This window comes from Delphinus delphis, chromosome 6 (assembly GCF_949987515.2).
Source record: "Delphinus delphis chromosome 6, mDelDel1.2, whole genome shotgun sequence".
Lineage (NCBI taxonomy): Eukaryota > Metazoa > Chordata > Mammalia > Artiodactyla > Delphinidae > Delphinus > Delphinus delphis.
Window position 1 is genome coordinate 33702079 of NC_082688.1, and position 24740 is coordinate 33726818.

Sequence of the window (24740 nt, forward strand, 5' to 3'; positions counted from 1 at the left end):
AATTCTGACAGGCAGAGGGCATTCCTGACAGAGGAAGATGCATGCACTTGACCCCATATCTCTGTTCATCCCTGCAAACCAATATTTATTCCCAGACCCATGGCCACAGGGTCCAAGTAAAAATACTTGCTATTTTGTCAGGCACTGTTCTAATGCTTTACAGCTATTAACTCATTTGATCCTTACATCACCCCTAGGAGGTAGAAAGTTATCCCAATTGTACACATGGCAAAATTGAGACACAGAATGAGTAACTTGCCCAAGGTCACACAGCTGATGGTGGAACTGGGGTGTGTACTCATCCACCATGTTCAGGTGAATGCAGCCGGTCTCTAGCCAGTGCCTACTCGCTCTGGCCCCTCTCTTTTTTCTTTTTTTTTCTTTTTTAACATCTTTATTGGAGTATAATTGCTTTACAATGGTGTGTTAGTTTCTGCTTTATAACAAAGTGAATCAGTTATACGTATACATATGTTCCCAATCTCTTCCCTCTTGCGTCTCCCTCCCACCCTTCCTATCCCACCTCTCTAGGTGGTCACAAACCACTGAGCTGATCTCCCTGTGCTATGCGGCTGCTTCCCACTAGCTATCTATTTTACGTTTGGTAGTGTATATATGTCCATGCCACTGTCTCACTTTGTCACAGCTTACCCTTCCCCCTCCCCATATCCTCAAGTCCATTCTCTAGTAGGTCTGTGTCTTTATTCCCGTCTTACCCCTAGGTTCTTCATGACCTTTTTTTTTTTCTTAGATTCCATATATATGTGTTAGCATACGCTATTTGTTTTTCTCTTTCTGACTTACTTCACTCTGTATGACAGACTCTAGGTTCATCCACCTCACTACAAATAACTCAATTTCATTTCTTTTTATGGCTGAGTAATATTCCATTGTATATATGTGCCACATCTTCTTTATCCATTCATCTGTTGATGGACACTTAGGTTGCTTCCATGTCCTGGCTATTGTAAATAGAGCTGCAATGAACATTTTGGTACATGACTCTTTTTGAATTATGGTTTTCTCAGTGTATATGCCCAGTAGTGGGATTGCTGGGTCATATGGTAATTCTATTTTTAGTTTTTTAAGGAACCTCCATACTGTTCTCCATAGAGGCTGTATCAATTTGCATTCCCACCAACAGTGCAAGAGGGTTCCCTTTTCTCCACACCCTCTCCAGCATTTACTGTTTGTAGATTTTTTGATGATGGCCATTCTGACTGGTGTGAGATGATATCTCATTGCAGTTTTGATTTGCATTTCTGTAATGATTAGTGATGTTGAGCATCCTTTCATGTGTTTGTTGGCCGTCTGTATATCTTCTTTGGAGATGGCCCCTCTCTTATTAGGCCTGTGATGCTTTGCTTTTGCTCGGTTTCTCTGTGGGACTTAAGTCTACCTTTGGATTACCTTCCATGGGCTCTGAGATGAGGTCTTACACCCAGAGGGAGATTTGAGAGTTTGGGATTCAGGTAGCAGAGTCAGAGCTGGACTATAAAGGATGAAAACTGCAGTTTTGGTCCACAATCAATTGTGACCTCAAGCTAGTCACTGTACTCCTTGGGGCATCATCTGTAAAATGAGGTTAATGACCCTACCTGCAAGTGCTGTGAGGCTCAGATGAGCCCACAGGATATGAACTTGCCTTAAAAACTGTACAGTACTGTACCATGCCAGGACCTATCTGCATCCCCAGTGGAGTTCCTGTTGTGCCTGACACGGTGCTGAGACAGCCGATACTCCTAGCTGCCATCTGGCAGTAGCAGGAGCCTCCGTGAATACTCAGCACAGGACTGAGCTTCCTTGGGGTCCATGTCTGTAACGGTACTGATCACTATTCTCTTTCAGACTTGAATTTATAGAAATTTCCTTATTGATAAGAGCAAATTGCTTGCAGATGTGGTTTTAATAAAATGAATACCGTCCCTTTTTTATTTTTATTTTTTGGTACACGGGCCTCTCACTGTTGCGGCCTCTCCCGTTGCGGAGCACAGGCTCCGGACGCGCAGGCTCAGCGGCCATGGCTCACGGGCCCAGCCGCTCCGCGGCATGTGGGATCCCCCCAGACCGGGGCACGAACCCGTGCCCCCTGCATCGGCAGGCGGACTCTCTACCACTGTGCCACCAGGGAAGCCCGTACCGTCCCTTTTAACCGTGTTCTTCATTGGGAGTTTGTGTTGCTTCAAGTACACGGCACCCAGGCCTGGACGGGGCCTTGCTCATTTCCCACCCCCTCCACAACTTTCTTGCTCTAGTCAGCTGGTCCTTGATGAAATATCTCTAGTAATGGGGGGAGTTCACTATTTCTGAAGGTAATTCACGTTAGAACTTCTTGCTTATGTGGCAACAAATTCTGCTTCCCAGCAGTTCCTATCCAAGATAATATTATGTAACTTTGGGCAACTTTTGATCAACATTGAAGCCATTTGTGGTCACTTACTAATTTTTAGAGATTTCAGGGACCCTTTCTTGTCTACTGAATGATATCTTCTGTTTCTGCAGTTCCTTTTTGCCAGGGAGAAGGGGGACAGTGATGATAGCCTGGTGGAGGAGACGCAGCCTAGCAGAGGGCACACAGAGGTGGCCCAGCGCAGCCAGGGCATGGTGAGCAGGAGTCCATACCACGAGGAGGGGACAGGCTGCCCAAGAAGCCAAGCTGCATATGAGGTGGGACGGTAAGCATAAGAGGGGTGGGGCCCAAGATTGAGTCCGCCATGTCCTGCTCTGAAGCCTTCCATGGCTTCCCATTGCCTATTGAACACAGTCCAAAGTCAGCAGGCTTTTAAGCCCTTGCTTCCTTCCTGACAACCTTCCAAATCCCTTCCTTCCTCTCCATGTGGCCATTCCCTGCCCAACTTTCACCTGGACATACAGGGTACTTCCCATGCCCCAGATTCCACAATTCCTCCCTCAGTCACTTCTCAACATGCACAGTTGAACTAAAGTGCCACCTCCTCCAGGAGAGCTTCCCTGGCCAACGCCTCCTCTCCCATCCCCACTCCCATAGCTCTCATGACTCTTAGAAAACATTTACGCAATTCACACATGCAGGGCACTATTTGTGGACGTAACTGCACCCAATAGGCTGTGAATTCTCCAACAGGGACCGTCTGCTGCCTCACTGTGGGCCCAGCACTGGATCTCCTTCCTGGCAGGTGCTCAGGGACGTACGAATAGGCCAGAGCTGTGCCCAGAGATCCATCCTCCTGCCCTCAGGGCCTGGCACAGCATGAGGTGGCCAGCTGCTCCTGGCTGCAGGCAGCCCCATACTTTACCTACACACGGCATTCACAGGCTATGATTTTCTCTATGTGCCCTGATGGGAAGCAGTTTCTAGACGATGGCCCTTCTTCACAGTTCTCTCCAACACATTACCCAGTCCTTTACCCAAAGGGCAGAGTTAGGCCCTGTGCCCTCACTGGCTTCTGCCCTGTGGGGGAATCTAGCTGAGGTCTACAGAGCAGCCTGGGCCCTTCTCACATTCCAGTCTGACAGGACCTGGAAGCAACTGACAGGTTCCCTGCTAGAAACCGCCTGCCGTACATTCTCAGCCAGAGCCCCAGCTAGGCTCTTCCCTCCTTTCCTTTCAGACCCACCTCCTCTTCCCAGGCCCTGGAACACATCCGTCTACTACCATACTAAGTCTCTTCTTGTTAGGAGGTCTCAGATATTTAATGTCATCTCTGCTCTTGTAGAAAAAAAAAAAAAGGCTATGGAATCAGAAATTTTGATTGTCTGCTCATGACTGTTTGTAGGGAGAAGTGAAAGGGAGTAAACAGCAGCCAGAAATGGATGCCGTCACACTCCAGCTCCTAGCACGTCAATCTTACGGATTCTCGTGAGTACAACCGTGGATTCCCACCCCACCCCACCCACACATACAAACACGAGTCTCCTTCCAGAAACTGTTTTGGGATCCCCAGGAGAGGGAGGCCCTATCCTCACAAGTAAAGAAACTTCAAAGAGCAATTTACACATTCGAAAAGAGACTCCAAGATACACTTTTTTTTTTTTTTTTTTTGAGGTACACGGGCCTCTCACTGTTGTGGCCTCTCCCGTTGCGGAGCACAGGCTCCGGACACGCAGGCTCAGCAGCCGTGGCTCACGGGCCCAGCCGCTCCGCGGCATGTGGGATCTTCCCAGACCGGGGCACGAACCCGTGTCCCCTGCGTCGGCAGGTGGACTCTCAACCACTGTGCCACTAGGGAAGCCCCCCAAGATACACTTTGAATCAAGAGGAATTAAAGTAACCAGGTCAAATAAATATGAACAAAGATTAAGAATTTGAAAGTACATTTGAAAATAATCATTAATCTCAGTATTGGTTCAAAAGAACAAAGAGGACTATGATAGGGAATCTCTGTGAAGGGTTCATGCTTCAGTTCAAGGAAGTCCAACAGTGAGGATCTTTTGTTAGCTGGGTTTGTAATTTCACGATGGATCATGGAAGGGCTGATTTCAGCATCGCCAGCATACTTACAAGTCACCACAAGCTGCAAATACGCCAAGCCCCACACTCCCCAGCTCCCTCACGTGCCCCACTGCACGTGTCACCTTCTGTGGTTTACTTTACTGTGCTCCTGGTTTATGGAGCATCTGTCCCCATCTGAACGGAAGTCCCATAAGGAGGGGATTCACTGCAGTATCCTCAGGCCCCAAAGCAGGGCCTGGCACATAGTAGGCCCTCCATATTTGTTTAAAGAAGGAATAAATGCCATTTCCCTCTCTTTGCTCAGAGCTGTGAGTGCTTTGGCATCCTCTGCCTGCAAAACACTTTGGCCAACCCCTTCTCTAATGCCTAGTGATGGCTATACAGCTAACTAGACTCAACCCCAGGGCGGGCAGGGGATAAGGAGAGAGAGCTGGAAGGAAGAGATATTTGGGGTCATTAGCGTTGGTTTTGCAGGCAGGAAGAAGGAAGGCTGAAAGGAGAGGGCCCATACAGCCAGCACTCACTCCTCTGCACCCTCACTGCCACTGGGCAGTGATGAGATGCTTCTGAGCCCACCGCCCCTTCTGGGCCAGCCAGCCTGAGGCAGAGGCCGCCCATGTTTGCTCTCTGTATCCCTCCAACGGGCTTGACCCAGGGCCTGGCCCCTAAATGTCTGCTGTCTGGGTGGGGAGTGGATGAAAGCCAGATCCCCGGAGACCACCACTCCTGCCCCACCTCACCCAAATGCACCTGACGGCACCAGCATTCAGAGAATGGCACTTTATTTTAAGACTTGATTTTTTTGCCATGATTTTCTACCGATTCCTCCATGATGGTGTCGTCTTCTTCCACAGTGACCAGGACCTTCTTGCCCACCAGACTGAAGATATCTTCAGGAGGGTAGCCTTTGGGCTCACCCACCTTCACAGTGAGCATGTCCAGTGTTAGAATGGTGCCTTCCGGAATTTTCACTTTGGCCACCACAGACTTGCCCAGCTGTGGACAAAATTAAGACTCAGTGCCAGCCTCACAGAAATAGCACACGTTGCTTTATCCCCAAGGTCCCTGATCAGTTTTCTCGCACAAGGTTACCTGGATAGCAGGGACTCTGTTTTCCCCCTTCGGTGCCTAGAACAGTATCTCACACACAGCAGGGACTCGGCCAGTGTGGGGTGGACTCAGAGACTCAGAGGAGGGGCCTTTATAATAAAGGACTCAGGTTATGTAGCCAAAGAGAGCCAGATCCGAATCCCAGGCAGCTGGGTACAAGCTGTGGCTGAGTTTCTCTGTAAAATGGGAAATAACAGTGTCTCTGCCCTGTCAGATGACTACAAGGATTCGTGATAATAATGTAGGTAACCTACCTGGAACATAGACTGCTCTCAGTAAATTAAAATTATGATTGCTTTTGTCATCGTCCAGTTCAGCATCACATTTTAAACATGGGGAAACGGAGGTCCACGGAGGGCGGGTAAGCTGGCCAAGGTTGCGAGGAGCCAAGATGAGAACCTGGGGTTCCTGACTCCTGGCCCACTGCTCGAGGGACACAAACCTTGTGTCCTCCTTGCTCAGTACAGTAGCAGTACAGAGGGCGCACAGACGCTGAGTATGGAAGGGAGCCTCTTAGGAAGAGGCAGATAGGCTGGACAGGTGAGGGGAACAAAGGAGACCTGAAGCTCATGACCAGTGTTTCTAGGTCTTGCCCATAGATGCTTTTCAACAAAGTATCTAGTCCGATACTCTGCATCGTCCAGGTAAGGGCCAAGGAATCAGTTCTGGAATTTATGGCAGGACAAAAGGTCTGTCGGCGGATGATTATCAGATTCTGCATCCTCTGGTACCTCACTGTTTGCCCAGGGAGCCAGGAGGCTCAGAACCAAATTAAGTGCTCAACTGCTATAACTCTCATTCCAGTTTCTGGGCCAATTCTCTCCCCTTTTCTTGTATAAGGTAGTTTGTTTCTTTTTACTGTTATTTTAATTTCCTGGTGTATATGCATCTTTAATTTGAGGGCAGCAAGTAGGCCCCACAGGGATAAAAGAGCACTCCTCTAGCAGGCCTAGTGTTAGATCTTTGTTCTGGCCCAGACAGCCTGCAGCGTTTGAGGAGTGTCTGCTTCCCTGGCAGCCCCGGGACGCCTGGCTCTAGACTCAGAGGCCGAGCCAGGTATAGGCCATGGCTTCCGGGAAGCCCAGATAGTCAGTGTGCCAGGCAGGGCTCGCGGGCCTCCCCGTCCCCTCTGTCTGAAGGTTAACGCTGCACAGCTCAAACTGCTCCTGAGGGAACGTTTGCGTCATCCCCCACCAACCCTGTGACAAGCCCCACCCCCATCCATCCATTGCCTCCCACGCTTAGGGATGCCTTGACATAGCACAGGCCCTCCTCCCACTGCCTCATGGGGCCCCTCTGCCTGGATGTCCCTCAAGGATTACCTACTCCACGGGACCCCAGACTTGACCTACCCGCATGCCTCACGAGGGGCCCCGGATACCACCTCCCTTTACCCGGGGTCTAGAGCGCCGGGGCCAGAGGCTTCAGAGACTTAATGGAAAACTGTAATATTACAGGGAACCAGAGAAACAGCTGAAGTTCCTTAAATAACCAGTTCCTCCCGCTGCTAATATGAACCCCAAAAAACTCATAGGCTCTGAGCGACATCCCTGCATCATTCCACTGGCCTGGGCTCAGGTAGGGCTGGTACCAACTACCTCTCAGGTAAGCGCACGCGGCCCCCTCTCAACAGTGGCACCCGGCAGGACAGAAGAACCCACCTTCTCGTTGCAGGCCATCTCACAGGGCAGCAGCTGCTTGGTCGGGGAGCCCAGGGCCCTCTCCACGAGGCGCACGGACCGCACTAGCTCGGCCAGCTCCACAGGCTCCAGCGAGGCCGAGTGGTCACTCCCCTTCCAGGTCTTGTCCAAAGTTATGTGACGCTCCAAGACCTTGGCCCCCAGAGCCACTGCGGCCACAGATATCACTATGCCCGTTTCATGCCCAGAATACCCTATGGGAATGTCAGGAAAGAGCTTCTGATATTCCTTTAAAATAGAAAAAGGGAGGGAAAAAAAAGTTAAATAGTGTGGTACTTTCCGCATACATTCTAAAGTCAGGCAGACCTGAGTTTGAGGCCCAGTAAGCTCCAGGAAGCCTCCGAGGCTCTCTGAGTCTCTCCTTCCCAGGGATAGCAGTACCTGGTGGGAGCTGCTATGAACTTGTGGAGGGCACTCAGCACACTGTAAATGCTCAAAAATAATGGCTGCTGTTATCAGGAACACATCTGAAGAATGTTACACACTGCGCAAACCACGAAGAATAAGAACTATAACCAAATGCCTAAACCCATTCAAAAAGCATCTGTCACATTTAATTAGCCTGAGCTGCTGAAAGCAAGTATGCTATATGCACAAATATCACCATCAATAATACATACAGCCCAATCTCAAAACAATCCTTTGGTGGGAATGCTAAATAATTGATTAATTGGTTATCTATAATTCACTGGATGTGACGAAAGACATTCTAAGTGGAGTGAGCCTTGTCAGTGAGGGTGACCAGAAAGCTTAAGTACAGCAGAAAGACCCAGATGGGAATTAATAGAAGATAAGGATGGCTGAGTGGCAAAGGCCTTGAAAACCAGGCTTAAGGGTGTGTGATGGACAAAGAAGTGCAGGTTGCTAGGTCAGAGGACTCACCCTGCTGTGACAGGGGTGGGCTGGGCCTGGGGGGCAGGCTGGCAATTTAACTCTGACGGTGCCCTGCTCTAAAGAGAGAGGATGTGAGCATACCTCAGGTGGGGATGGAAGGGATATGGGGACCACACTTCACAAAGGAAGAAAACTGAGGAAAATATTTGGCGTCAGACACACTAAATTGTTAATTACGGTAATCTCTGTGGGATGGGATTACAGAGGATGTTCATTTTGTATGTTAAATATTTCAGGGCTGAATTTTTTTTTTAAACCATGTTTAAATTTAAAAAATAACATGATTTAGAGATGAGCTAGAAATGGAGAAAAGACTACAGAACTGGGAGAGACAGAAACTTTAGTTAAAAAGAGAGTAGTGTCATTTCAAAAAAGGTTAATTTTTTTTTTTAAGTTAAACATGAAGACTAAAAAAATGTATAAGAGCTTATATAATCATGGGGGGAAAAAACCCTGCAGAATGTCATATACGGTAATGAAAGAAAAATATAAAAGGAAAACTGGTTAATTGCAGTATCAGGATTGTGTGTGTGTATATTTAGAATTCCACTACTCTTACTATAATGTTTTTTGTACGATAATTACACACCTATATATTTCCAATTATGTTTCGGGAGCTACCAGGAGGAATTGATAGAGATGGCCTGAAACAATAAGGGACAAAGAATTCTACTCCAGCTTTGCCACCAGGATGCTGTGAGATCTCAGGCCAGGTAAGGACTGGACCTCGTCACCTGTAAACCGACTGAAGTGGAACAGACAAAATGCTGGGAGAGAGAGAGCTCTCTCAAGGTTGTCACTGTAACAACTCTGACCCTCAAGGATACTCAGAATCAGAGAGCTGGTAAATAACAGAGTTGGAAGTAGGAAAAGCCAGAAGTTTCAAGAAGGTCTCCTACAACTCAATATGAAGAAAAACGGATTTCTATACACCAGTCTTCATATCTGCATTATTCACAATAGCCAAAAGGTGGAACCATCCCAAAATGGTTTTGTTGTGCTACCATCACCACCATCCATCTCCAGGACTTTTTCATCGTCTCAGAGTCAAACTCTCTACTCATTAACACTAACTGCCCATTTCCCCCTCCCCCACTGACAAACAAAATGGGTATTTTGTTTGTCAATATGGAGAAAAGTGGTGTATTTGTACACCAATGTTCATATCAGCATTATTCACAATAGCCAAAATGTGGAACCATGCCAAGTGTCCATCAACGGATGACTGGATAAACAAAATGTGGTATATATATACAATGGAATATTTTTCAGCCTTAAAAAGGAATGAAATGCTAACACATGCTACAACATGGATGAACCCTAAAGACATTATGCTAAGTGAAAGCAGACACACAGAAGGACAAGTACTGTACGGTTCCATTTATTTGAGATACCTAGAGTAGTCAAATTCATAGAGACAAAACAGAATGACTGCTGCCAGGGGCTCGGGGAGGGGAAATGGGCAGTTAGTGTTTAATGAGTATAGAGTTTGACTCTGAGATGATGAAAAAGTCCTGGAGATGGATGGTGGCGATGGTAGCACAACAGTGTGAAAGCACTTAATGCCACTGAACTGGACGCCAAAAAATGGTTAAGATGGTAAATCATATGTATATTTTACAAACACAAACCCACAACTCACTAAGAAAGCCAGCGATTCACAGAAGACGGACTGCTGATGGCCAATACACACAGGTAAAGAAAAGGTATATGGACAATTATGAAGACTCCCCCTTAAATTTTATAATGAGAGAAATTAAGGTTGGTTTTAAGAAAACGTAATTTGTAATCTTTAGAATGTATCGGACTCCTTAACTGCATAGTTGATTCTAATTTGATTCTGCAACAGCAAGATCGTCAAAGGATGTTCGAATTACGAAGCATGTCAAGACTGGTTAGAATTTGGGCTGCATCTTCCCCACAGCAAACGGCCCAGTCAGACAAGGGCCCTCCCTCGGGCTCACCGAGATGACACACAGGTTGACGTCCTCGGGCTGGAGCGGGTACGCACTGGTGCACTGGAGGAAGCAGAAGTTGGGGTTGAGGGGCTTCACAATCTGATAGACTTGCTTCATGGTGTCCATGGACTGCATCCCACTGGAGATGACCATTGGGCGGCCTGAGGGACCCAACACCAACACCATCATCACTTTCTTTTTAGGGGTTCTGACTCTCCCTTAAGCACACCCCTGCTGTTGGTTTCATCATTCTACTGAACCCCGCAAACATCTCTTAAGCACTGTGCCAGCCACAGTGGGGGAACGGAGGTGAGCCTGGTGGGTTCCTGTTCTCAACCACGGGAAACGTAGACTCCCCTCACCCCCATAAAACATTATTGTTCAGCAAAGTGAACCCAATTAAGAGGAATTTCACACTCTTTAGAGAAAGATGAGCATCTCATTGGATTAAGAGGTTGCACAGTGTGGTAGAGTGAGCGCTGCCCCAGACTCAAGAGTGTGAGGCCCGGGGCGGCCAGTGTCCTAGCTGTGTGTTCTCAGATGCCTCGTCAGTGAAGTAAGTAGAAAGCATCATCATCATATGACCTGCGTCAGTCCCAGGATTGTCATGAGGATCAAATGAGATCAGTCATGTTGTAAAACCACTTTACAAACTGTGATGTGTGGAGGTTGGATATTATACCTACAGAATACTTCTCAAAGTCAGAGCTTCCTCTAAGAAGTTTGACACATACTGTCATATCCTTAATTTTATATAAATATTTTCTTAGAAATTAAAAATAATTTTAAAATTCTTTTAAAAAACTGTCTTATTTTTCATTTCTTTCCTTGCAAGTCAGCACATGAAAAAGTGGGAGTATAGGCTGACTGGAAAATCTGTCTTCAGCAGACTCCTTTAGTGGGTTATTACTAGCGGGGTGAAAACATGAAGGTCTGGACTCAGATGTATGACAAAAATTAAACACTCACCTTTTCTGGCTGTCTTTTCCAGATAAGGGAAGTTGTTAGTGTCCCCAGATCCAACTTTGAAAAATGGAACATTCAGTTCATGCAGAAACTCAACTGCCATCTACAAAAATCCGAGAGGGAGCTCCTTTTCACGACTGTTCAGAAGCACTGTCCTGAAGACAGGCGAGGAGCCACATACGAAGAGAAAAACCCCTCTTGCCCAGCAAGAGGGACTCTCTCAACAACTTGAAAGCAGACACAGATTTGTTATGTCATGTCATTCAAATTCAAACATTCCGTCATTCATATCCACCCATCCATTTGTCCAACAAACATTGCGTGCTGGGACACACTGGCTATGAGCAACTGGAAAAGAATCGGAACCCTGGCCAGACCTTCCTTCCCCAGGGGCCTGGAGCCCCAGTAAACAAACGAAAAAGGGTCATGACCTAATCCTGACCCAGCAAAGCAGGCAGTGAGCAAGTGAAAGTCCCTCAAAGGCCTTATCCTTTCCTCAGGACCAAACAGCCGGAAGAGAGGCCATTTCAATCCTTGCCAAAAATGGAGCGTTTGATGGCCTAGCCCTGACACACTGATCCACAGCTGGCGGGGCCCATCAAACCCAAGCCCTTTCAGACCTCAAACTATGCTGCCCACAGAAAAAACGAACCTCAGTCACTTTTTTGGACACAACGTCACTGTTTGAGGTTACCTCTCTAGGGCCCTTCACTATCCTTACCTGGGATTCATCAATAACACTCAGGAAATTGGCAAATGTCAGCAAATGCTTGCTGAAGGAATCAGTGGACCACAAGTTTTAAGAATAAAATCTCAATTTGCTGTAAAATTACAATTTTACATTACTATTACTGTTTTCATTACTATTTTTTTTAAATTGAAGTTGAAAATCAGAAGTAGGGCGAATCAATGTCTTGGAACGTTTCCCAATATCTAAGTTCCATCTATTAAAATGCTGGCTGAGTCTCAGAAGTAACTTTGGAAGACTTGATTAGCTAGGTCAGTGCTTCTCACGCTTTATTACGGGCACACGAACCTGCCATGGATCTTGCCCAAATGAAATGCAAATTCTGATTCTGTTGGTCTAGAGTGGGGCCTGAGAGTCTGCATTTCTTGTAAGTTCCTGGGTAACACTGCTGTTACTGCTCCGTGAATCATACTCTGAGTAGCAAGTAGCAAGGTTACCAGCATGAAAATCCAAAGGGCTCGGGGGTGGTAAGGAACAATATGAGAAGGCAATTCTGCAGCAGGTTCTTTAAATCAACCCACTACTGCCTGAGCTCCCTTCCATCTTCCCAGCAGGTGATGAGCTACTCCAATCATTGGTCTCACTCAGAGAATCACCTTCCTCATATGTTAATCCTCTAATAATGTAGGGGTTAGAGCTGCTGGTGATTCATACAGAGTGACCAACCAGCCAGTGAACAGTTCAAAGGCAGAAGGCAACCCCCTCGGTCTAAGAGACACCTCTCAGGATGGCCCAGGCGCCACTCCCCTCCAAGGTGCTAAGCCACCACTGCCTTCCCCCACTCTGCTTTATGTCTTCCTCGTCTCTCTCTTCCCTTCCACAGTTTTCTATGTCACTCTCTCCTGTGTACGTATCTCTCGTACTGTTAACCAGCCCTAAGGTGGAACTGAAAACCATTTGTTTTTAATATATTTCTTGAACAAAGTCTAATGTTCCCACCCTTCTCACTCCATCTGGCAGATGAAGAGTGTTTTCTATTTTAAGAGGGAAAACCCTATGCTAAGTTTTCGTCTGTAAAATGCTCTATTTGTGAGAGCATGGCTCATGATGAAAAAGTCCCCAAGGGCATAAAGAGATGGATGAGCCCACTCAGGAGAGGTGCAGAGTGCGCAGGGGCAAGGAGGGGCCAAATGCAGAAAACACACTTTGCAAAAGCTTACCTACACTACTGTATAGCCCAGGGAACTCTACTCAATGCTCTGTGGTGACCTAAATGAGAAGGAAATCCAAAAAAGAGGGGATATATGTATATGTCCAGCTGATTCACTTTGCTGTACAGTATAAACTAACGCAATATTATAAAGCAACTACACTCCAATAAAAAATTTTTAAAAAGCTTACCTACACTGATTGTAAAATCTGCATGGAGCTCTACAATTTTCAAGTGAGGAAAAGGGGAAATTCCTGCCGGAGGAGAAAGGCGCATCTCGTTTTGCAGCCCTCCTGGGGAGCCAGCCCCATCTAGTGGCCATTTAGAAAACTGCCATTTTGTCAATCCTTGGTCCAGGAAGATCCCACATGCCACGGAGCAACTAAGCCCAGGAGCCACAACTACTGAGCCTGCGCTCTAGAGCCCGCGAGCCACAACTACTGAGCTCGCATTGCCACAACTACTGAAGCCCACGCACCTAGAGCCCGTGCTCCGCAACAAGAGAAACCACCACAATGAGAACCCCGCACACCTCAGCAAAGAGTAGCGCCTGCTCGCTGCAACTAGAGAAAGCTCGCGCACAGCAACAAAGACCCAACGCAGCCAAAAATTAATAAAATTTTAAAAATAAATAAGTAGAGAAAGCATTCTTTAAACATTAAAAAAAGAAAAAGAAAACTGCCATTTTGGATTAATCCCTGCAAACGGTGCCAACTTCCGTAGTAATCTGGAAGATACTAGCCTTCCATCCTGAGGCAATATTATTGTGCCCAGGGCCCCTCAGTCTAGGTCAGCGCCAGTGGCTGCCTTCTCTCTGTGGACTCCCTGGCTTCCTCTAGCCCTGCCCACGCCGCTGTCTGTCCTCCTTCCATCTAGGGGTACAATGCAGCCAGGCAGTCTCACAACTTCTCCTCCCTCCCACCCCACACATCATAAAGGCTTTCTGAGTCTGTCTGAAAGGAACTCGACTGAGTATGACCCTCCCTGGGCATCCAACTGGGTTAAACACACAGAAAACAGTCCCACTAGCAAACTGGTTTGGGTAAAATGCTGCATTGTTAGACTCTCCCTTAGAGGGTCCCAGTAAATACAATTGTCTAGCTATTTTACAGTGTTTCCACACTTATTCTACTCAGAACCCTTATTTATTTGGGGAAGGGGCTTTGATTCTAAATTAATGAATTAATGAGGAACCCCCTTCCCACAACGTGTGCCCACAGAACCCCCTTTCCACATCATGTCCCATGAGAAATTTGGGGGCCCGCTGATCTAAGGGGTAACAGAAATGACAGGAGTGGAGCTGGGATTTTTCTAGAGCTGCTTCCACTCCCCTTGGTTTCTGGATCCATGGTGATGAGCTGGGGAGAACAGGGGGTGCTGGAGAGCTGCCCAGGGTGAGGAAATGATGAGGGGGGAAGCACGGAGCCATAAAGGCTGGGCCTGCCCTCAGCCCGGTGGCCCTGTCAGAGTGCACCACGACGTAGGCAGGGGGTGCCCTGTGGCAGAGGTGGTGGAGGAGAGAGGGCACCGTGGAGGCAGGCGCTGGGAGGGAAGGGCAGCTCTGCCGGAATCGGTCTCCAGGGGCCCCCTCTATGTCACGGCTCCCATTTGCTTTCTCAACAGAACCCTCCATTTTGACCAGACACTCTGCTCATTTCAGTCAAGTTCCACATGCCTCCGTGCAGTTTTGACCGTGTGCCCTGGCAGTTTTCTTGGTCTTCACAAAGTTCGTTCCACCATGCCTTAACCTTTCCTCAGCACACAAAGACTGCCCTAGGACAGCACACAGAGTGGAGAAAATCGGCACCCAATAAATGCCTACTATCCATGAGGAAGTTTGGGTGGGTAAATACTCAGAGATACTTGCCAGGTAAACACAGAACAAGGAACCAACCCACCTCCAATAGCCGGGTAGACAGGACTTGCTGGTTTGGCAAAGGGACCTGGCCGGCAAAGAAAATTAACTTGCAAAGGCTCTTAAGAATGCATTTCTCCTTACTGCCTATGCCCAGGTCAGTCAGGAGACTAGTGGGGAACAAACAGCATTCTTAGGAGAGAGGAGCCTCCCTGCCCTGTTAATGTGAAGCAGAGAAAAGGGTTCTGAGCAACAGAACAGCTGTCATTCAGTGGGTGCAGATCTTGCACCTCCTAGACTCACCTCACTGGGTCCCCACTGCAGCCTCTGGGGTGGGCATCTTGATTACCCCGTTTTTACAGATTGGACACGTGTGGCTCAAAGAAGCTACATGACCAGCCCAAGCCCACCGATCAAGTGCTAGTACCAGGACCTGAACTCAGAGGGTGTCCGCAGAGCACGCGTTTATACACCAAAGAGAAGTGCTTCCTGGGAAACCAAGAGGGTACCTGCGGAGAGTCAGCCCCAGCTACCAACACCCAGCCAGGTTCCTCTCCTTCTCCCACCTGCTCCTGATTCCCACCTCGAAGCCACCGGGGAGTGAAAGACCTAAAGAAGTGACTTCCTGAGCAGATGCAAGGAGATGCACCCCCTTCAGAGTCCACAACCGGGAGCTCCGGTGCCTGGAAACGTGTACTGGACAGGAAAGTTCTCATCCCAAATCCAAGTCACCTTAGTGACACTATCTCTGATTCTATGCTGGCTCAGGACAACAGAGCAGGGAGAGCCTTTGGATAGCAGCTTGTTCACACACAAAAGGAAATGGAGGCCCACAGCAGGGAAGGGACTCTTCCAAGCTCACACTCAGAGCAGAGCAGGGCAAGGACCCGGATGTCCCGATCCTCAGCCCAGGCTGTTTCCTGAACCGTAACTAACATCGCTAAGCGCTGGCTGTGTGCTGCGCTTTACATGGGTGATCACATTTAATCCTCATAACAACCCTACGAGATGGGTTCAGCTGAAGAAACAGAAGCACAAAGAAGGTAAATAACCTCCACCTGGACTCAGCAGGCATGACGGGCAAAACCATATTCAAACTCAAAATGTGACCCCAGAGTCTGTACACTTAACCACGGGCCCATCCAGCCAGGGTCTGCGCTAGAGAGCACTCTTAGTACTGAGGACTCTACTGAGTTTCTGTTTATGCAGGTTCTACCTATTCATATTTACTGAATTAAAATATGTTAAGGGACTTTCCTGGTGGCACAGTGGTTAAGAACCCGCCTGCCAATGCAGGGGACACAGGTTCGAGCCCTGGTCCGGGAAGATCCCACATGCTGCGAAGCAACTGAGCCCGTGCGCCACAACTACTGAGCCTGCGCTCTAGACCCGCGAGCCACAACTACTGAAGCCTGTGCACCTAAAGCCCGTGCTCTGCAACAAGAGAAGCCATGCAATGAGAAGCCCACGTGCAGCAACAAAGACCCAATGCAACAAAAAAAAAAATTTTTTAAACCAAGGATTTTTTTTTTAGATTTTAAACTTTTTATTTTGAGATAATTAATAGCTTCACATGTAGCTGTAAGAAATAATACAGAAAGAACCTATGTACACTTTACAGTTCCCCCCAGTGGTAACATCTTGCAAAACTACAGTGTAATATCACAACTGGGAGGGTAAGGTTGATAGAGGCCACCGATCTCATTCAGATTTCACCATTTTCAAATGGACCCATCTGAGTGTGCTCGTATCTAATTCTCTGCAATTTTACCACGTGCCCAGACTCACGCGGACCACCACCACAGCCCGATACAGAGTTATGCCACCACTACAAGGCTCCCGTCATGTTACCCCTCTATAGCCACATCAACCTCCAAGCCCTCCCCTCCCTAACTCCTGATGACCACTAATCTGCTCTCCAGCTCTATAATTCTGTTATTCCGAGAATGTTAAATAAGCAGAGCCGTACGGTATGCAACCTTCTGAGAGAAGCTTTTTCACTCAGCACAGTATCCCTGAGATCCATCCAAGCTGTGGCAGCCATCAGTTTTCACTCCTTTTTATTGCTGAGTAGTATTCCGTGGTGTGGATACGCTACAGTTTATTTAATGATTCATCCCCTAAAGAAAGTTTGGGTTCTAGTTTGGGGCTACTACAAATAAAGTTGCTATGGACACTCATATACAGATTTTTGGGTGAACATAGGTTTTCATTTCTTTGGGGATAAATTACCAAATGACAACTGGTGGGTCACATGATGAGCACATGTCTAGTTTTATAAGAAACTACCAGTATACGTCAAGTGGGTGAATCGTACAGTATATGAATTATATCTTGATAAAGTTGTTTTTAAAAAAGGAAAGAATTTTCTAGAATGTACCGTTCTACATTCCCACCAGCAATGCACGAGAGGTCCATTTTCTCTGCATCCTTGCCACAATTTGGTGTTATCATCACTTTTTTTTTTAAGATTTAATTTTATTTATTTTTGGCTACGTTGGGTCTTCGTTGCTGCGCGCGGGCTTTCTCTAGTTGTGGCGAACGGGGGCTACTCTTGGTTGTGGTGCTCTGGCTTTTCCTTGCTGTGGCTTCTCTTGCTGTAGAGCACTGGCTCTAGGCGCACGTGGGCTTCAGTAGTTGTGGCGTGCGGGCTTAGTTGTTCCACGGCATGTGGGATCTTCCCGGACCAGAGATCGAACCCGTGTCCCCTGCATTAGCAGGCGGACTCCTGTCTATTGCGCCACCAGGGAAGTCCCATCACTTTTTATTTTAGCCTTTAGCCATACTGATAGTTGTGCAGTGATATCACATTGTGGTTTAAAACTGAGAAATGTTTAAATTACAAGAATAGACAAGCATAAAAGAAAAAACTAAAAAATTGGACATCATCAAAATTAAAGATGTTCGTGCTTCAAAGGACACCATCAAGAAGTGAAAAGATACCCCACAGAATGGGAAAATTTTTTGCAAATCATGTTTCTGATTAGGGACTTGTATCAGGAATATGTAAAGATAAATAACCCAATTTTAAAACTGGCAAAGGATCTGAATAGATATTCCTCCAAAGAAGACACACAAATGGCCAATATGCATGCGAAAAGATGCTCAACATCATTAGCCATCAGATAAATGCAAGTCAAAACCACAATAAGATATCACTTCACACTCACTAGGATGTCTAGAATCAGAAAGACATGTAATAACAAATGTTGGTGAGGATGTAGAGAAATTGGAACCCTCATACATTGCTGGTGGGAATGTAAAATGGTGCAGCCACTTTGAAAAACAGTCTGACAGTTTCTTGAAAAAAATTAAACATGAGCTACCGTATATACACCCAAGAGAAATGAAAATATGTTCATATAAAACATGTACATGGATGTTTGTGACAGCATTGCTCATACTATTCATACTAGCCAAAAAGTGGAAACAATCCAAATGTCCATCAACTGAGATGTGGATAAATAAAATGTAGTCTAGCCATAAAATTGAATGGTATTCAGCAACAAAAAGGAATGAAATACTGACACATGCTATCACATAGATGAACCTTGAAAAAATGTTGCCATGTGAAAGAAGCCAGACACAAAGGACCACATATTATCTGATTCTATTTACATGCAATGTCCAAAAGAGGCAAAACTATAGAGATAGACAGGAGATTAGAGGTTGCCTAGGGTTGGGAGAATTGAGGGAATTGAGCAATGACTGCTAATGGGTATAGTTCTTCTTCTTGGGGTGATAAAAATGTTCTAAATTGATTGTGGTGATGGTCGCACAACTCTGTGAATATACTAAAAACCACTGAACTGTGCAATTTAATTGATTGAACTGTATAGTATGTCAATAAAGCTGTTAATTAAACACTGGGAAACCAAAAAATTCATTTGAATTGCTCTATTGATATATTCACTTTATTGCGGTGGTCTGGAATTGAACCCACAATATCTTCGAGGTATGCCTGAATGCTTATTCCAAAGACAGTACTAGGGATCCAAAATACATCTGTACACTTCCTTGGAAATTCTCTCCAGAGCCTGTTTATGGGCCCTGCAAAAACTAATCTGCCTCAAAATGAACCTCCAGGGACTTCCCTGGTAGTCCAGTGGTTAAGACTCTGTGCTTCCACTTCAGGGGGCACGGGTTTGATCCCTGGTTGGGGAACTAAGATCCCGCATGCCGAGAGGTGTGGCCAAAAATTAAAAACAAAAAAACGAATCTGCCTCATTACTGACTTGTTACCAAGTTGGTCAGATCAAAAGTTTCACCCAGGAATTTTAAGTCTATTCACATTTGACCCAAGAACAATCAGTTTCTTGAACCCAAACCAGCCCTCTCCAAGGACTAAGATTTAGCTGTCCCTGAGTGAATGAGCCCTACAGGCAGTTACCAAAGAGCAATCCCCAAAGGTTCTGAACCCACAGTACGTGAAACAAGCATGGAATGAAAACTGTCATTTCTTGGGCATGACCTTCCTATCAAGCTATTTCCTAAGCATGGACTATGGGTCAACACTGTGCCAGGACCTGGGTTCATGAGGGTGTCCATGCTCCTCAGGTCAAGCCTACCTCCTGGGTATTTTTACTTTTATTTATTTATTTTAAAAATAAATTTATTTATTTTTGGCTGCATTGGGTCTTCGTTGGTGCACGCGGGCTTTCTCTAGTTGTGGTGAACTGGGGCTACGCTTCGTTGCGGTGTGTGGGCTTCTCAGTGTGGTGGCTTCTCTTGTTGCGGAGCACGGGCTCTAGGCACGTGGGCTTCAGTAGTTGTGGCATGCAGGCTCGGTAGTTGTGGCTCACGAGCTCTAGAGCGCAGGCTCAGTAGTTGTGGTGCATAGGCTTAGTTGCTCCGCGGCATGTGGGATCTTCCCGGACCAAGGCTCAAAGCCGTGTCCCCTGCATGGGCAGGCGGATTCTTAACCGCTGCGCCACCAGGGAAGTCGACTTCTGGGTATTTTTAATCCATCCCCTTGCCCTTTACCTATGAGGAAACAGGCCCGAGAGATGCAAGAAGAGTATGGTCAGGAGGGCAGGCTCTGGAGTCACCTAGGTTGGAATCAGCCTCTGCTGATCAACAGCTACTGACAGCTAACCCGCTCCGTGCTCTAGCGTCCTCATCTGTAGAGTGGGAATAATAACTGTCCTATCTCAAGGGGTTAAGAGGAGTAAATGAGCTGATACATTTAAAATACCTAGCACAGAACCTGGCAGATCATAAACACTCAAGAAACGTTGAAGATTCTTACTTTTAATCACTCAGCTAGTTAATAGCAAGACCAGAAAAAACACCCAAGTCTTTCAGATCCCAAAGCCCACAATCTTTTTTGTCTAACATTTTTGATTTACAGATCCTTTAAGGATCTGATAAAAACCATCAACCCTCTCTTTTGTTTGGCTCGCTTATTTACTTATTCACTCAACAAACATCTCCCGAGCACCTACTACGTTCCAGGCACTGGGGATGCTGTGGTGTTAACAGCCTGGTGGAAAGGAGCAATAGTTAGCGGTAATTACGGAAGTAAAGAAAATCGGGAGACAGGACTTCCCTGGTGGTGCAGTGGTTCGGAGTCTGCCAGCCAATGCAGGGGACATAGGTTCGAGCCCTGGTCCGGGAAGATCCCACATGCCGCGGAGCAACTAAGCCCGTGCGCCCCAACTACTGAGCCTGTACTCTGGAGTCTGTGAGCCACAACTACTGAAGCCCGTGTGCCTAGAGCCCGTGCTCTGCAACAAGAGAAGCCACCACAATGAGAACGAAGAGTAGCCCCTGCTCACCGCAACTAGAGAAAGCCCGCACGCAGCAACGAAGACCCAATGCAGCCAAAAATAAATAAATAAATAAATTAATTAATTAAAAAAAAAGAAAACCAAGAGAACACAACAGAAGGACGGGCCTGAACCAAGCAGGGGCACAGGAAGAATTTCCTGAGGAGGTACTATTTAAGATGGGATCAGAAAAATGCCCAGTAACCACTTTAGATAGGTTTTCCTAAAAATATGTCCCCTTTTCCCCAGGGCATCTCTTGGGCCCAAAGACTCTCCAGCCACCAACATCGAGAGTGGTGAAGAGCAGGGGGGAAGCCCAAAGGCTCTCCTGAGCTTTGGGAAGCCACACACACCCGAACGGACGGCCAGGTGGCAGCTGAGGGACTGCAGAAAGCACACTGCACTAGGCATCAGATCTGCCCTCAAGACCCATTTCCCAGCTGTGTGACACTGTACAAACTTCCTGGCCCCTCTGAGTCTCCATTTCTTCATCTGCAAAATGGGGCATAGTAGGGATAAGATATATTACTGTAAGCGGGCTACGGAACTGAAGCCTGGACTTGTCAAGTTTCACAGACACCTAGGTTCTCTGCTTCCCCCCCTTTTTTAAACTACCAATAGTTTAGGCTAGAGTTATGTTTCTTTCGACTCAATTTACAGACATATCTTAGGGTTGGAATAGTGACACAAAAGGTCAGACGCCTAGAGAAGGAACTGGGCTCCCTTCAAATATTCTAGTTGACTAAAAGAATCCTAAGTGTTTCAAGAGCCTTTAAAATGTTGTTTCATCTAATGATCCATTACTGCAAAGCTATCCTAAGGAAACAATTCAAACCACAGAAAAGAAGATGGTCATCTCAGCATTATTTATAACACAAAAAACTGAAAGTAAAAACATAACCTCATGTTCAAACATAAAGAAATGGTTACATACATTATAAATCCTCAAAAGAAATACTACACCATCATTAATAACTTTCAGCACAAGATATGGAGAGCTACATGTCAATTATATCTCAATAAAGCTGAGAAAAAAAAAACAAGATATGGGTAAAAGCTGTAGATAATGTTAACTGGGAAAAGCATGCACGGAACTCAACATTCACAAATATAACAACTAGGCAATAAAAGATGCATATAAAACAACTTCAGGAGGAAATATATAAAGAGAGCTGCCAGGGACTTCCCTGGTGGCACAGTGGTTAAGAACCTGCCTGCCAATGCAGGGGACACGGGTTCCAGCCCTGGTCCGCGAAGATCCCACATGCCATGGAGCAACGAAGCCCGTGCGCCACAACTACTGAGCCTGCGCTCTAGAGCCTGCAAGCCACAACTACTGAGCCTGTGTGCCACAACTACTGAAGCCTGCGTGCCTAGAGCCAGTGCTCCGCAACAAGAGAAGCCACCGCAATGTGAAGCCTGCGCGCCGCAACAAGAGTAGCCCCCGCTTGCCGCAACTAGAGAAAGCCCACCTGCAGCAACAAAGACCCAACGCAGCCAAAAATAAATTAATTAATTAACTGATTAAAAAAAAAAAAAGAGCTGCCATATAGAGATTATGGGTCAGTTTTTCTCCCTTCTTTCTGTTTTCTAAACTTTCTGTGACATTGTATAACATTGTATAATTTTTATAATTAAAAAAATTTTTTATATTTGAAAAAAGAGCACGTAAAGGAGTCTTGAGGCAGGTTACAGAGCAGATGGGACCCAAGACCTGGCACCAGCTGGACTCGTCCAGTATGTCAGCATGGCCATCCTGTGTGCTACTGCCTTCTGAATCATGCAATGCCACCTCACCCAGATAAGCCACGGCCACTCAGCAGGGGGAGGACTCCTGTCAGAACTGAGGTTTCCTGTGTCCAGGCCACTTTCCACTGGGAGAAAACTGGCCCAGTGTGGCATCTTCCACAGGCTTGAGGGACTCTGGGGTTCCAGGGTGGCTGGCCCCTACTCCCAGAGACAGCCTGCTCTGAAAACTATGGTTCCCTGCATCACTGGGCCTCTGATCCCCCTGGCCTCCTGTTTAGTTGGGCATTTATCTTGTTAATGCTATGGGGAACTCTAGGTCCAGAAAGCACAAAAAAGTCTAAAGTGAGCAAGGGCTGGAGCTGGCTCTAAGCCAAAGCCACAGGGCTACCTGATGTCCCCTAGGTCTGCTAAAATGACAAATAGCAGCGTGGCAGAGGGCTCACCTCATCCATGCCGGAGGCAGTGAAGAAGATGCCAACCTCCTCAGCATATTTCTGCAGCTCCTTGTACTGGGCGTGGCTGAATTCCAGGTGGCGTTTGTGCTCCCCGTACGTCTTCCCCCAGGAATGCTTCGAAGTATACGGCCTCTCCAAGGCTTTCCGATTAAACTTATACTCCAGCTCACTCTTCTGGAACTTGGCACAGTCAGCGCCACACTCCTGCAAACACACATTAGGGCTCCTTTAATGACCCTGCACAGATTCTGAGAGACAAGAGAAGTGTTGGGGCAACTGCTATGAAATTATTATCTTTAAAAATAACATCGGGGGGCTTCCCTGGTGGCGCAGTGGTTGAGAGTCCGCCTGCTGATGCAGAGGACACGGGTTCGTGCCCCAGTCCGGGAGGATCCCACATGCCGCGGAGCGGCTGGGCCCATGAGCCATGGCCGCTGAGCCTGCGCGTCCGGAGCCTGTGCTCCGCAACGGGAGAGGCCACAACAGTGAGAGGCCCGCGTACCGCTAAAAAAAAAAAAAAAAAAAAAAAAAAAATAACATGAATTGACAGACGCATTAAGAACTCCCAAAGAAGAGAAACAGGAAAAGCAAGGAAGTCTCACAGGAATAAAAGGGTGGGGATGGGGGTTCTGCTGTATTTTTCCCTCTTAAAATGTAAAAAAAAAAAAGGGGAGCTGCTTTGTTTTGTATTATAATATTAAAAATAATTAATCAAACAGTCAAAGAAGATTTTAAGTTGTGTAACTCGGCAGAGGATATGAAAACTGGGCCAGAATTTAGGGGAAAAAGTCAGAATCTGACTTAACTCTGACTCTCTTGGATAAGTCACTTCCTATCTCTGGACTCAGTTTCTCCATCTATACAAATGGCCATTTGGACTAGCTCTAGGACCTGTAACTTGCTGAGGAGCCCCTGATGGGGGTGGGAAACAAAGGAACAACTGTGTTTTTAGCTGTTCTGCACATCTGCTTTTCTGCACAGCATCTCATTTGAACAAGAGGTTCTGGGGCAAAAGCAAGCAAACTTAGAAATGCCCCAGCTTTACTTAACAGAAGCTATAATATAAAAGCTGGATTGTCTGACTATAAAAGCTGTAATTTTATTGCCAGTCAGCCTCCAATCTTTCAAAATTGTTTTTTAAAACCACTCAACAGATAGATTAAGCAAAGCTCTCTAAAGTCTCAGCTCGCTGACATTTCTGTAGACACAGAGGTCTTCATGCTGCTGGAAACCTCAGCTCCAGAAATGCCTGTGCTGAGAGTGCTGCTTCTACTCCTGGAAAAATCAAAAGATGGCACAGTCAGGACTTGATGCTGGATAGAAGTTCAGAGAACATTAGACCTGAAAGTGACCTTGGGCAACAGAGTCCTCATTGTCTAGATGAAGATCCCAAGGCCTAGAGTGACCTGACCAAAGCTGCACAGTGAGTCTCTGGCAGAGCTGGCCAGAGGGCTTTCCTGAACGCTGCAGAACATGATCTTCACAGAGCACTGCTTCCTTCCCTTTGCGTCTCACCTCCGTCTGAAGAAGTAGACTTACCCTCAAGAAGTTAAAAAGCTTGTCTCCACCTAGGCAAGTAGTAAAGTGAAGTAAAACAGCAGAAAGTACTAATGATAAGAGATAAGATAAAGTTCTACCACATTCCACCTGACAGCAGTTGTATGGGGAGGACAGCAGGTTCCTCCCCTTCTTTTCTCAGCTTCTTTCCTAAATATGACAAATTTCTCTATCTGTTTAATGCTATGGTCAACTCTTGGTTCAGAAAACACAACCACTGTCACTATTTTACCATAATGCTGATGGTTTCTTTGCTCAAGCTTTTATTGCTTCTCTACTGGCAAAAAGCAAGCTACAGAATGAGCCAAGGTGTGATGTGCCCTTTGCATCAAAATTTGAGAGTTAAAAGTATATTCAATCAGCAAATTTCTAATTGTAACACAGTTATATTTTTATAC

General features: G+C 46.5%; 1 protein-coding gene across 1 annotated transcript in view; it reads right to left on the reverse strand.

Moving 5' to 3' along the window:
* Nucleotides 1–5197: 5197 nt before the first annotated feature.
* Nucleotides 5198–24740, reverse strand: part of NANS (N-acetylneuraminate synthase) — a 29200-nt gene continuing 9657 nt past the window's right edge. Inside the window, exons 2-6 of the mRNA XM_060014453.1 lie at nucleotides 22774–22989; nucleotides 11064–11163; nucleotides 10101–10255; nucleotides 7204–7470; nucleotides 5198–5428 (exon numbers count right to left, since the gene is read on the reverse strand). Of these exons, the coding sequence (XP_059870436.1) occupies nucleotides 5219–5428; nucleotides 7204–7470; nucleotides 10101–10255; nucleotides 11064–11163; nucleotides 22774–22989 (948 nt within the window). The 3' untranslated portion in view covers nucleotides 5198–5218. The remainder of the gene's footprint in view (nucleotides 5429–7203; nucleotides 7471–10100; nucleotides 10256–11063; nucleotides 11164–22773; nucleotides 22990–24740) is intronic.